Below are 12,985 nucleotides of genomic sequence, written 5' to 3'. Positions count from 1 at the left end.
GTTTATGTGGAGGTTTTTAAACAATAAGGGGGTAAGGTGTCTTTTCGCGAAACCATAAGGGGGTTCCTTGTATTTTACCCTAATTTTTAAGACACAAAAAAATTTTATAAAAAAAAAAACCCTAGTGAACAAGTCGGAGAAGTACCACCTCTGCTTCATTACTTTTTTTTAAGACTCGGCTAGAAGCTTCGATTAATTACGACGCAAGCAACTCTTTTTTTTTCAGTGGATTTGCATTTCTTCTTCTTCCAGTTTTATTGGGTTGCCCACTTTCTCTCTCTTCTAGGGTTTAAGCGACTGGCTGGCTGGCGGGGCTGCCCTCTCAGCTAGGGTTTTTCTCTCCTTCCCCAATTCTCCAACCGGCCCCCACAAATGGTCCGCTCAAACGGCCTCAGACTCGTCCACCGCCTCGCTCTCCGCTCTCTCGCTTCTCATCTCCTCCACGGTTCTTCTTCTTCGGTATGCCCCACCACCCATTCCCCCCTCTCTTGCTCATTTGATGAGTAGTTACATATTTATCAATGTATTTTTTTTATTTCGTGGAATTTATGACAGCTAAATGAAGCGTTGCTGAGAGGCGGGTATAGGAGTTTCAGCACTGCATTTTGCAATCAAAATAGGGTCTTTAGATTTTCCAACTCGAGAAATGGTATGTTTTAAATTAGAGATATGTCTATTTTGCTAAAATTTGAATTTTTAGAGGTTTTTTTTAATTTGGAGAAAGGCAAAAATGCTTCCTGCAATTTGGGAGATCGGATTGAATTAACCTTTTTTGTTTTAAATCTTCTTCTTATTATTTTGTTAAAAATTGCAGTAAATGATGGAAGAGAACGGCTGAGACTAGGATCATTAGTAGCTAATTTGGGTGCGGCGCGATCAATTCATGCCACAGGTTACTTCTCTTTCTGTCTGTGTTCTTTTATATATAAAAATTGTACAAGTGTTTTACTCTGTGTTTTTTATGGGGAGTATGTATTATTATTGTGCTGCAGAATATGCTTGTAGTAATGCAATATGTTTAATGTGTTTTCAGTTGAATAATTAGTTGGTTACCAGGTTGATGCCTGCTGTTTTTCTTTAATTTCTTGTTGATTCTTGGGACTTCACTAGTTGTGAGTATTGCGTGCTAAAGTATATTCAGCATAAAATGGATTATCTTTCGTGTAATGCACAAATTTAGATTGTGCCTGTAGCAGGGACTTAGTTATGTAGGACTACAGAAGTTTTGTGTCCTTGGGTATTTGACTGAGAGGTTTACTGTTTTGCTTTTTCAAAATCAGAAAAGGAAAAGTTTATCTGACATTGTGGCGTTGAGTTGGATATACGATCATCATTTTTCTATCCTAATTCTTCTTCTTCTTCTTTTTTAAATAGATTGACATTTGAAGCATGATATTTGGATTCAATATACTATTTTGGTCTCAAAACTGACAAATTGCCTAAAACTTTTGACTTATAACTGATAGCAGATTACTTGCAGGACTAAATAATGCTCACAGAATTAAATTTTGTACAGAAATTGCAGTAATTTGGGATAAATATACCTAACTAATAGTGATGCTCCTTGTTGAATTGCATAATTAGAATAAAATGTAAAGAGTATGGTAATCATTCAGTTTGATAAGTTATTTACTTTATGAAAATCCTTCAACTAATTCTGTCACATATAAACATAACTGGATGCTGCTTTCATCTACCAATTTCAAAACATTGAGTTCATGATTAATATTGAGAAATAGTATTAAGTCTAGATGACTAGGTTACTTCAGCCTTATATTATTTTCTTGGTTAAAATTTATCTGTTGGCATAGAGCAAGAAGGGGTAAGTGGGAAATTCTACACTTGTTGGATGCGATTAAGTCTTGAAGAAGCTCATTGAGTGAAAGAGGAAATGTGAGGAATTGAAAGTGTTATGACTTCTTTTCCTGTCTTTGATTTCCGGTCTCTTAGAATTTATCGTTTGCGCCTTATAGAAGACTATACTGGGGTCTGTTTTCTTGGATAGGTCCACTGACTTGCCTTTTCCTTGATTAGCTACTACATCAGGGGATTACTATGATGTCCTTGGAGTAAGTAGGAATGCCACCCCATCAGAGATCAAGAAAGCTTATTATGGGGTAGGTCCCTTTCTTATGTACATCGTGAAGACTTGTATTTTTCCCTGTGTTAAGTTTCCTTTCTTCCGACACGGTCCCCTGTTTCATGATATGTAGTCATTTTGACTATCTGCAGCTTGCAAAAAACTTGCACCCTGATACCAATAAAAATGATCCTGGAGCCGCGGCAAAATTCCAAGAAGTTCAGGAGGCATATGAGGTATTTGGCAGTTAGGAACTAGATTTCTGCACCCTGAGTTGAAACTTCTTGTTGCTTTCCTATACTTTCTAATTGATTAACTTTCTGATATTTTTCTGTAGGTTCTGAAAGATGAGAAGAAACGCGCGGAGTATGATGAGGTTTCTAGTTTAAATTTTGTTTTCTTTTTATGGGAATTGCCACCTTGAGATGGCGGGGTTTGGCATCGACCCCTATATGTTAATTAATTGAAGAAGGGAAAGGAGAAGATAGGAGGGTTAGGGGAAAGCAAATAAAAAAAGAAATAGAGAGGAGGATATCTATGCCTTACCTCTTTACTACAGGAATGCAATTACAGATAGTGCATCCCTTCCACTTCAAATGCAAGGGTTAAAATGGGAAGTAAAAACAAAATAATTTCGGTATTTACGTTGAAGTTGTTACATGCATTATTTTGAATCGTTGAATTCAGAATTTTAGACTTAAAAGTACAATGATGTGGTTGTTTTTACTCCTTTGTTTTTTCATTGAAAGAGCTACTTGAACTGTTCCTGAAACCAAAATGGATGAGTTTTCTGTATAAGTATTGACCTATTTATCTATAAATTGCCTGTATATGTGTAGACCTACTTATCTATAAGTTGTCTGTACTAGTGTAGATCTATTTATCTGTGTATATATGTGTACTGGCTTAAGAAGGGGCACGCTACACCATTCCCATGCAAAAAAAAAAAGGTTACTGCATTTCTTTTTATCTTGATCAGCTTATTTTTTATATTTTACTTAGTAAATTTAAAGTATTTTTAAGAGCAGTATATTGTTTCTCTGCTTGCTTCTTACTTGATGGGCTATTTATCTTGATTTTTAGCTTTTTGGGTACTAATTAATTTTTGAGTCTTTCCACATATTTTTGTGGGAATAAGAAGTATTTCTATTAATGATTGTATCGCCTAATAATTACTTGATCCTGGGTCTTGCACCTCGTTCCATTTTGTTCAATACTTATGCAAAGATTTAGTGTTTTAGGTACACAGTTGGCATGTTTTTCATTTTTGCTGGTTCGTATTTGTTTATGATTGTTTGCTCATCTCTTTGTCTCCACCTGGATAATAATGCTTATTTGTGTCGTGACAATTGTTCTAGGTTGGCCATGATGCTTTTAAAATTAATAGACAGAATGGTGGTGCTGGGTACGACCCATTTCAAGAAGGCGGCTTTAACCCTTTTCAGGAATTCTTTCATGGTTTTGATGTATGTATTTCATAATAAGTTTACTTAGTTCAATTTTTTTCCATTTAATTTGCTTTGGTATGACTTATCACTTTTTGGCCTTTCCTTCTCTGCTAGCAAGATAGAATACTTATATTGGATACATTTTAGGGAATTGATGAGATTAATGTCCTGTCAGATAGAATACTTATATTGGATATATGTTAGGTAATTGATGAGATTAATGTCCTGTCGGATGTATCCTACCTCATGCCCCATAGAATCATAGACTACTAGGACATATTACAGCCAGTCTGTCTGAGCAAATCCATGGTAAAGAACCCACTTTGAGTAAATAGGTTTCCAGATCACTGATTTCGAATGCTTAATTTTTTGCTATATGAATTCTGAAGTGAGGAAAAACCTGTTGAGTTATTTGAAAGCAGTAAACTCATCATGAATCTGGGAGTAAAGAGATATAGTGGCAGGAGTTGCTTTTTGAATTGTATGGAGTAGTTTCAGTTATTGAACTTTTTCTCGCATTATATTCTTTGTTATGTTTGGTTTTTCTGGGAGTTCGCTTTTTAATTTCTTTTCTTATAACAGAGATAAATATAAATGGAAAGGGCAATGTTTTGATGAAAAGTACCACATCCTGCTGTCCTCATCTATATGTAGCAAGTGTAGGTGTTGCTGTCCGCACCTCTAATCAAATAAATAGATGAACTACAGAAAGTAGGAAGAGAGGGAAATGCTCTAGAACCTAATTTGTGATGGGCATGTTTAACTAATTTATCATTTTTCTTGTAATTTTTTTAGTCATGTTTAACCAATCTCTCATTTTTCTTTACAACTCCAAGGCAATGTCTGAGATCTAAATTTTATTCCTTTTTTGCATGGTCTGCTGGTGTGGCTGCACTGAAATTGGAGACCAGTTTATGAGAAATGTGAAAAATATGGGCGGCGAAGATGTCAAGGTTTGATATGTAAATCTGTAATAGTAATTTTTCAGGGATAATAGTTAATTTATTATGTCTCACTGCTTTGTTGACTATTGTAGGTCTCTATTGAACTGTCCTTCATGGAAGCAGTTCAAGGATGCTCCAAAACTATAAGTTTCCAGACTGAAATACCTTGCAATACTTGTGGTAAAAACAATTTTCTTTCTGTAACACAGTAGTTAAAGGGCAAACCACATTAGGTTGCTAGGGCATTAGCACGAACTGCAGAATCTTAAGTATGCTTTCATGCACTTTTTGTATATATTTGATGGCTAACAATAACATGACCAAAAATCTAAAACATCACTGAATGCATAGTGATTTTAGAATTCTAGCATAAGATGTTGCAAATAAATGCACGAAAGATTAGTATGCCACGACAAATTAAATAAGCATAGTTAATATAAAAGTAAAACAAGTGTAGCAAACATGGGGTCAATTTTAAGCTTCAAGCTTTCAAGGCATTTGAAAGTCACGTTAAGCGTGAAATCATCATCATCAGCGACTGAATCTTTTCATCTCTGTATTTGTTATCTGTATATGCAAGCATGTTACCCTTTTTGTGTCATCCAAATATACGTCAGCGTAGTTTGTAAGTGGAAGACATTTGGGAGGAGGGAGACGAAGGAGTTGGTAGAAGAGGAAGGGATGAGAAAAAATAGAGGGGTGGGTGTAGGAGAAAAGGGTGAAAGATAAATAGAAGGGGAAGGTTTGGTGAGAGAAAATAGGAGGGCACTCTGAAACATACACCAGGAAGTGGAGGTTGCAGAAGAAAATTAGGGGATAAGGACATACAGTAGATATATTTTTTTTTTGGGTTAGGGGGAGAGGAAGATTTCTTATACACATACACACGAACACTTGGTGATCTTAAACAGAAATTGAATGCTGAAAGAAATTATTGACAGCAAAAGGATAATGCGGCCTTTGCTTCCCCTGGATATAAACAGTTATCTGGGTATTGTGCAGTCCCCAGTGCTAGGCCATTGGTTTTTCAAAAATATAGGTCCTCACCCATTTTATGGATGAGCTCACAGCCCTGCTAAGGGACTTTGTCATGTAGGCAATGCTGTTATCCTGTGTTTCTCAGCCCCAAATGCTCTTCATGCAACCTGTTAATGAACTGTTGAAGTAGATTAACCACAAAGAAAATTTGCAATGGTGAATAGGAATTGGAAATTTGAGAGAAAAAATTCAATAAAACAGGCTTGTTTTGTGCTTCTGCAGTTTTAGTGTGGTTTTGGAGAATGAAAAGGATTAGACTTGCACTTTGCTTCTCTTTTGCTTAACCTCTCTGAAGGCACTTCACCTGTCGTTGCTATTGTTCTTAGTAGATGGGGTTGTATTGAACTTTTTAAGTTTGTGTTCCTTATTTGTAGTAATTTACCTCTGGAGACTATGCTATATGAGGTAGTAGTTCAAGTCATGTGAACGGTTTAACTTATTTTGCATTAGGTTTTTTCTGGCCTGATTGAATTGCTTCTTGATTTTGTCAGGTGGAGCAGGTGTTCCTCCAGGCACGCGCCCTGAAACTTGTCCAGTTTGTAGAGGCTCTGGAACGGTATGTTCCTCGGACTTGTTGCTCATTGGCGCCTTATTGAATCTGATAGTCTAACCTAAAGTAATTGGTCTATGTTTCTCTTACTCATCTTACTCATCATGCGCAGGCAAAATTTCATGGAGGAAATGTATTTTTTCAGATGAATTGTCGGAAATGTGGTGGGTCTGGAAAGATTGTATCGGTATGCCAATTCCACTACTTGGGTCAAACGATGCTTTTCTTTTAATGGAAATGATTTTTATCTTCTTGTAGTTGGCTTGCTGCAGATTATCCATCTATAACAAAGTTTGATGCAATTAATTTGATGCTTAATTAAAGAACAATCTTGTTAGATGGTTGATCTTTGTTTCTGGTTCTTTCCTGACTCTGTGGAAATTCTCCTGGTACATAATGCGGCTGGAAAGGTCTTAAAAAGTTGTTGGTGCTTTTGTTCTCCTTTCTCTTGACTACTTGATTTTTATTTGGTTGGGTGGTTGACCAGGCATGCTAACCTTCCGTCTGGTATTAGTAATTAAGAATGATAATTAAGAATGAAAATTGAATGGATTTTATGCATGTCATTAGATAATCTTCTTTCGTGTATGCTGCTTACTTTGATATCTATTTACTGCAGTTACTGACATATCGTGTGAAATGTTATAAATTATGGAATTTAAAATTGATACTGAATTTCTTGTGGGAGTTAACTAATTCAATTGAATAAAACTTCTCTGACTGTGGAACTGGGAAGTTTCTTGGCTTAGTTTCATGAGTGTGTGATACCTTCTATGCAATTTTGTGTTTTTAAGTTCCATCATCTATGGACTGTCCATTCTTATCTTCAGATTCTGAACCTCTGTTCTTATTGATTGGTGTAGGATGTCTGTAAGTCTTGCAAGGGGGAACGTGTTGTGAAAGGAACAAAAACTGTTAAACTAGATATCAAGCCAGGTACTTGAAATTATCTATCACATTGCTTTGTTTCCTTAAAATAAATTGTAAATCTCCCCCCAGAGTTGAGATGATTGCTTACTTTATACTGCCTTAACCAAGTTTGTGGAAGTCAGCATTAACTACTGTGCAAGGTTGACCGTGACAGGAAGGTGTTGATTATTTATTTACTCAGTTTGGTTGACTAGTGTTTTTATATCCACTTGCCTAGAAAACTGAATCCTGATACAAAGTGAGGAAATGTTGTTATCAACAGAATGGTAGATATTATGTACTTGTAACTTTTACATTATTGGGGTAAAATGAAAAGAACAGGAAAGAACTTAAGTTTATATTAACAATGATGAGTTATGTCTTGAACAGATAGTCATATATCCAGCATATCACAAGTCCCTGTAATCAGAGGGTAAATATGCAGCCAACAAAGAACTATAGTTCATATTAACGAGGATGAGTTATCTTTGGAATAGATGGTTACATATCCAGTATGCGATGAGATAAGTTACCTGCTCCACTTTGATTGTACAAAATTGACAGAATACTTTTCTAAACAAGAAGCACAGATAGTATAAAAGTAAAGCAAATTACTTGGTCTGCCTTGAGTACATGTGATAGTGGAAAGTGCTGTGTTTCTTATTTGAACAACTTCTAGTATTATGAAAGAGAATACGAAAAAATTTCCTGATGTTCTGTTACCAATTGCTGTTTTGTAACAGAACCTAGAAGGAATTGGAATATGTAACTTTATCATATTTTGAGCATATGTTGTGTGTGTGTGTGCATGTTTTTCACTTTAACTTCCCACACGTTTCCTTGTGGGTAAGTCATTTGATTGTCAAACAAAATTATATATGCGAAACATAATTCCTTTTGCCTTCATCTCAGTTAAAGTTTCCTGCGATGCAGTTTCTCCTAGAAATTTCCCCTCTTTTAAAAGCAGCCTGAATTACCCTTGTTGGGATATGTTTGCTGCTGCTTAATGACATTTCAGTTGGGCATACGTATTTTGCTATGAAGATGCTGATGTTTACTATTGTGCTTCTGGTTTCATGATTAAAGTGGAACACATCCACTCCGCGCACACACATGATGTGGACTATAAATACTCACATATTTGGGTGGGTGGGCATGGAGCAGCTTCTTAAAGTAGAAGATATTGATGTGGCCATGTTGAGCGTTTTCTTTAACTTTGTTGTGAAATTATCTGATAACATCTCTGTGGTCTCTGGTTCAATTGGTTCACTTTTGGCTACAGGAGTAGACAATGACCAAACTATGAAGGTCTATGGAAGTGGTGGAGCAGATCCAGAAGGCAATCAATCAGGAGATCTTTATGTTACTATCAAGGTTTAACAAATAGCTTCTGTTAGCCTGGTCAGTTTTATTTTGTTTTGTTTCAAGGTTGAGTTGCTCCCCGATTTTGTGTTTGTACTTTCCAGGTGAGAGAGGACCCTGTTTTCCGGAGAGAAGGGGCTGATATTCACGTTGATGCTGTTCTCAGTATCACTCAGGTATTTCGTCACTTTTGCAATTCCTTTGCCACGGGGCAAATACTATTGGGTAAATGACACAAATGCAACATTGTAATATGTGTTACATGTGAAATTTTTTACTTTACCACTGGAGCCCAACAGTCTGCCCAAGCTGGCTCTTACATCTCAGATACATAGCCAGTTTCCAAGCTACAAAAGTTAGTGTGAATTTTCTTAGTGAAGGGCATTGCTCTCCCAGGCTTCAATAACATCAGCCCTATCACAAATGAACTCAATTTCCTTTATTGACCTGCTCATTGGGAAAACTGAAATGCCCTTACTTCTTGGATGAACTCCACTGTTCTTCCCACTTCCATATTTGGCAACATAAGACATCAGCTTCATGCTGCTCTGTAGAGCTCCTTTATGTGGTTTCTCTGACTTTTGTTCATTTCCAATCCTTGTACCATTTCAATCTGCCTGTTGAATGGTTTAATTCTTCCAGCTGGTAGCATAGCTCTACTTTAGAAAATCTTACCTACTTGGTGCTCTTATAAACAGCATTATTTTCTTCTCAGAAGCAATTGCTTTCAGCTGTCTTTTTGGAACTTGTACTCCTTAACACATGTTTTGGTACACTTAACTACTTTCAAGGAATCCACGTGGAAGACTGTGTCTCCTGAAGATCAATTGCCATCTTTTGCATCCTGCTTACAATTCTAGACGTGATCGACCTTGCCCAGGGTTGCATATGACTTTTTCTGAACCACTCATATTACTATTTTCAAAACTTTGGAATGCATCTTTCCCTATTAAATATGTATTTTCTCAAGTGACTACTAGTGCTCTTATTTATGGCAGCCAACTAATTGCTGTTTGTGTAATGATAAAGGACCTCTAATCCTTTATCATCTATAGAAGTTGATACCATGAGCTCATTTTCTTTGATTCTTTTGCTTTTCTGTGAGGCAAAACTGCATATTTATTGTTTACTTCAGATTTTCAGAATCAAAGAAAGCACCAGCTTTAGTAGCTTGCTCATTTAACGGCATAATAGCTTGTTTGTTGTTAGTTCAAACTTTCCTAAAGCAAAGAAGAAAGAAAACAGCTTTACTGGCTTGTTCATTTCATGCCAGAGGACTTGGATTACCTTCTTTATCATGTTTGACATATTAATTTGAATATTCTCTTGCAGGCTATCTTGGGAGGGACAATCCAAGTTCCGACTTTGACTGGAGATGTTGTTCTCAAGGTAGGTTTGAAACATTTCATTGTTGAGGGCCCTTTTCTTCTTTTTTCTTTGCTCCTTTGCTATTTTTTTCTCGCACTTTTGCGGGTAGCAGACTTTTTTTTCCAACTTGTCTTTGCTTTCCTTTCCATCTTCAGGTTCGTCCTGGTACCCAACCCGGCCAAAAGGTTGTCCTGAAAAGGAAAGGTAGAGAGATATGTTCAGGATGCTTCTGTTTCTGTTTGTGATCTTCTTCTGATTAGATGCTTGATATTCAAGTTTTCTCCATTTATGACCATCGATTTCTGCCTTTGACATGCATTTTCACATAACAGTTGCACTGTTGCAAATCACACCATATTGTACAGCCTTTGGACTGGGCTGTTGAAAACTTCTAGCTGCAAGGAGAGCTGAATTTTCCTCGGAAAAATTTTACTGCAATTTACTATTGAACTTGTGATACATTAAAGGCCCAAATTCTTAACAATATCTCTCCAGTATTATCTAATCACTGCCATCCATTTTGGTGATAGAATTGGTTGCGAAATTGTGGATTTATACTGTGTCATTTTTTCGAAGTATTTCTTGTAGTAAACCCAACAAACATTAATGTGATTTCGGGTGGTTCAACTCCCAATTTTAGGGTTCTAAGTTGAGAAAAGCATTTAAGAAGAACTATAGATACCCTTCAAGTCGGAAAGTGTGAATCATGATATCATGCAATCCCCAAGAGAAGAAGAAGACAAAGTTGAATTGGGTATAAATATGTTATTTTCCTTTTGGAGTCATGATTGTGCTTGAGTGTTTGCTTATGCAGGGATTAAGACAAGCAACTCGTTCTCATTTGGAGATCAATTTGTGCACTTCAACGTCAGCATCCCAGCGTATGTCTAATTCGCTTAAAGTTTATTTAAACCCTAAAACATTTTCATGCCCCATTCAACTCTCGCTCCCCTTCCCTCAGCCCTTGCTGGTAGGCCATAAATTTAGTAGATTATATTTCACTTAAGAATGCAGTTGCATTGTTGACAAGCACTGAAGATATCCAAGAACTACATTGTCCATTATGGAATATCATGGTCAATATATTTCTGAACACATATTGAAATATCTTCACACTGTCCATTTTTTCCATGTCAAAACAGGAATTTGACGCAAAGGCAGCGTCGTCTAATTGAGGAATTTGCCAAAGAAGAACAAGGCGAATATGACAAGGGTGCTGCAGCAGGTGCTTCTGGCTGAGCGAAGTTGTAGCCGGGTTGCTGTGTTAACGGCCCATATGTCGTAGATGGAGGAGGGATTAAGCACACTGATACACCATTAGAGAGCTGGATGTTGTTAATGCAAATATAGTCCATCATTGGCCCCCTCTTCCTTTTTGGTTTCTTGGTAGGCAAGAAATGTGCTGTTTTACTTGGTCTAAACTGAACAGGGTTCACCATTTTGTTTGAGGTGAAGTCATCTGGCATTACGCCTCTTGGCTATTTGTATATAAGAGGCATTATTTTTTCAGATAAAAGAAAAGGTTAAACACGCATATGGCAGCTGCCAATGATATAAAGTAGGGTTTATCTCTCTCTCTCTCTCTCTCTCTCTCCCTGGAATGCAATGTAGGATTATCACTACTCGGGCCTTCTTTTTGCTAGAGGACTTGTATTCTTTTGGAGACTGCTAGGTCCGTGTGGATTTAAAGGAAGGCTGTCTTCTGCTCAAGTGGCTGTGTACTGAGTTTGCAGAAATGTGCTACTACCCTCATTTTCTGGGTTAATCCCCAAATGCCCCCTACAGCTTAGTCCAATCACAGGTTGCCTTTGGTCTTTTCAGCTTTCCTAATCTAATGGTCGGATAGTTTTCATTGAAAGGACTTGGCTACCCTGCCAAAAAAATTTTTTTTTTCTCATTCCTGACTTGTTCTTACCTGTACAATAAAATCCCATTTAACCCGCTGACCTTTGGAATCACAAACTTCACCAATTACTTTGTGCTTTTACCAGGTTTATAACCCTTGAACTACTCCAGAAGCGCGCCAATTGACTTTTCCTGCGTTGCCTTTTTCAATCCCCTGAGCAACTTCTTCTCTCTCATTATTGTGTGATTATAGATTTAAGGTGTGGTTCTTTCTTAGTGTGCTTAGTGTGTTAATGTTTCCACTACCCTAGATTAATGTGTGATGTTTCCAGTGCTTCTTGCCTTTGGACGACAACTATTGATTTTTCGCCTATGAAAATGTACATGTATGTGATCAACCCATTATTGGCATCTTAGGCACGTTGGCAATCAAACAGTTCTTTCTATTTTGAAATTTGAGGATTGGTTGTAAGCCTATATTTGATTAATAGAATTGAAACCCTCGGGGTGGATGCATTGTTTTAACTGAAACTAGGCAATCTGTGATAAGTTGATGGAGGACATTGGAATTAACCCTTATATTCAAAACTATTTTCAGCTTGGGTCTAGCCTAGGAAAGAATAGTTATTGTGCAACTATTCTGTGTTCTATTACTGCAAACTGAATCACCTAAGAAAGTTAAAAATTTTGACTGCATAAATAACTACTCTAATTTTCAGAATTTTTCTAGCTAATTTATAAACTATTTATGTATGTCAGTCTTCTTGTGTAATTGACAGCTTGGTGCATCTCTTGATTTGACATTTTGTTTTCCCAGAAAAATGCAAAACCAAAATTTAGCAGAATTTTGATTGTTTGAGAAGTGTTTAATTCAAGGTACTCATGCGATGATTCTTTAGGTAACTACCTATTAGGGGTGCAGACGAATCTAATTAAGTCAAACATCCGAATGTTTAAACTTGTTTGATTATTTTAACAAGTTTGAAATTTTGTTGAAATTTGACTTGTTTATTTGATGAATTGAGGTTGAACAAGCTTTTTATTAAGTTCTAATATTATCAAACATAAAGCGTCGTTCAATCTTAACTTGACTAATTGATGAACAAAATTCGAACGAACTCTTATCAAATTGAACTCAATTTGAGTATCAAATAGTTTGATTCATCTTTCAGCCTTACTAGCTATTCTTGCTGCTCCATATAATACAGTCAGAAAAGGTCCTCAAAGAACAACGGAACCAAATTTTCCACCACGCTAAGTACTGTTAGTGTGGCTAGATGAAATGAGCTGGCACACAAGCTTTCGATTGCTAAGAGGCTCATAAACTTTGAGCTAAACATGCATCACACTGATCTCGTTATGAAGATTGGGTGACTTTTAACTCCTTCAAATGGTTCCAACATTGATGTAATGCTTTCAGCTACTATTAGCTTTGGTGAGG

The 12,985-nt window shown here is 36.6% G+C and overlaps 1 protein-coding gene across 1 annotated transcript; it reads left to right on the top strand.

The window, feature by feature from the left end:
* The first annotated feature begins 207 nt into the window (after positions 1-207).
* On the top strand, positions 208-11,271 carry LOC113762688 (chaperone protein dnaJ GFA2, mitochondrial). Its single transcript, XM_027306246.1, has 18 exons — positions 208-459; positions 556-649; positions 815-892; positions 2,035-2,117; positions 2,233-2,316; positions 2,418-2,456; positions 3,439-3,546; positions 4,440-4,481; positions 4,565-4,652; positions 6,002-6,066; positions 6,173-6,247; positions 6,924-6,996; positions 8,252-8,343; positions 8,436-8,507; positions 9,664-9,720; positions 9,855-9,903; positions 10,514-10,580; positions 10,842-11,271. Exons 1-18 carry the CDS (start codon positions 373-375, stop codon positions 10,936-10,938), a joined length of 1,350 nt encoding a protein of 449 aa, XP_027162047.1. The 5' UTR covers positions 208-372; the 3' UTR covers positions 10,939-11,271.
* The last annotated feature ends 1,714 nt before the right edge of the window (positions 11,272-12,985 follow it).

The sequence above is a fragment of the Coffea eugenioides genome, chromosome 2, assembly GCF_003713205.1.
Source record: "Coffea eugenioides isolate CCC68of chromosome 2, Ceug_1.0, whole genome shotgun sequence".
Lineage (NCBI taxonomy): Eukaryota > Viridiplantae > Streptophyta > Magnoliopsida > Gentianales > Rubiaceae > Coffea > Coffea eugenioides.
The sequence above is the reverse complement of the archived record's forward strand: the minus strand, read 5'-3'. Positions and strand labels throughout refer to the sequence as shown.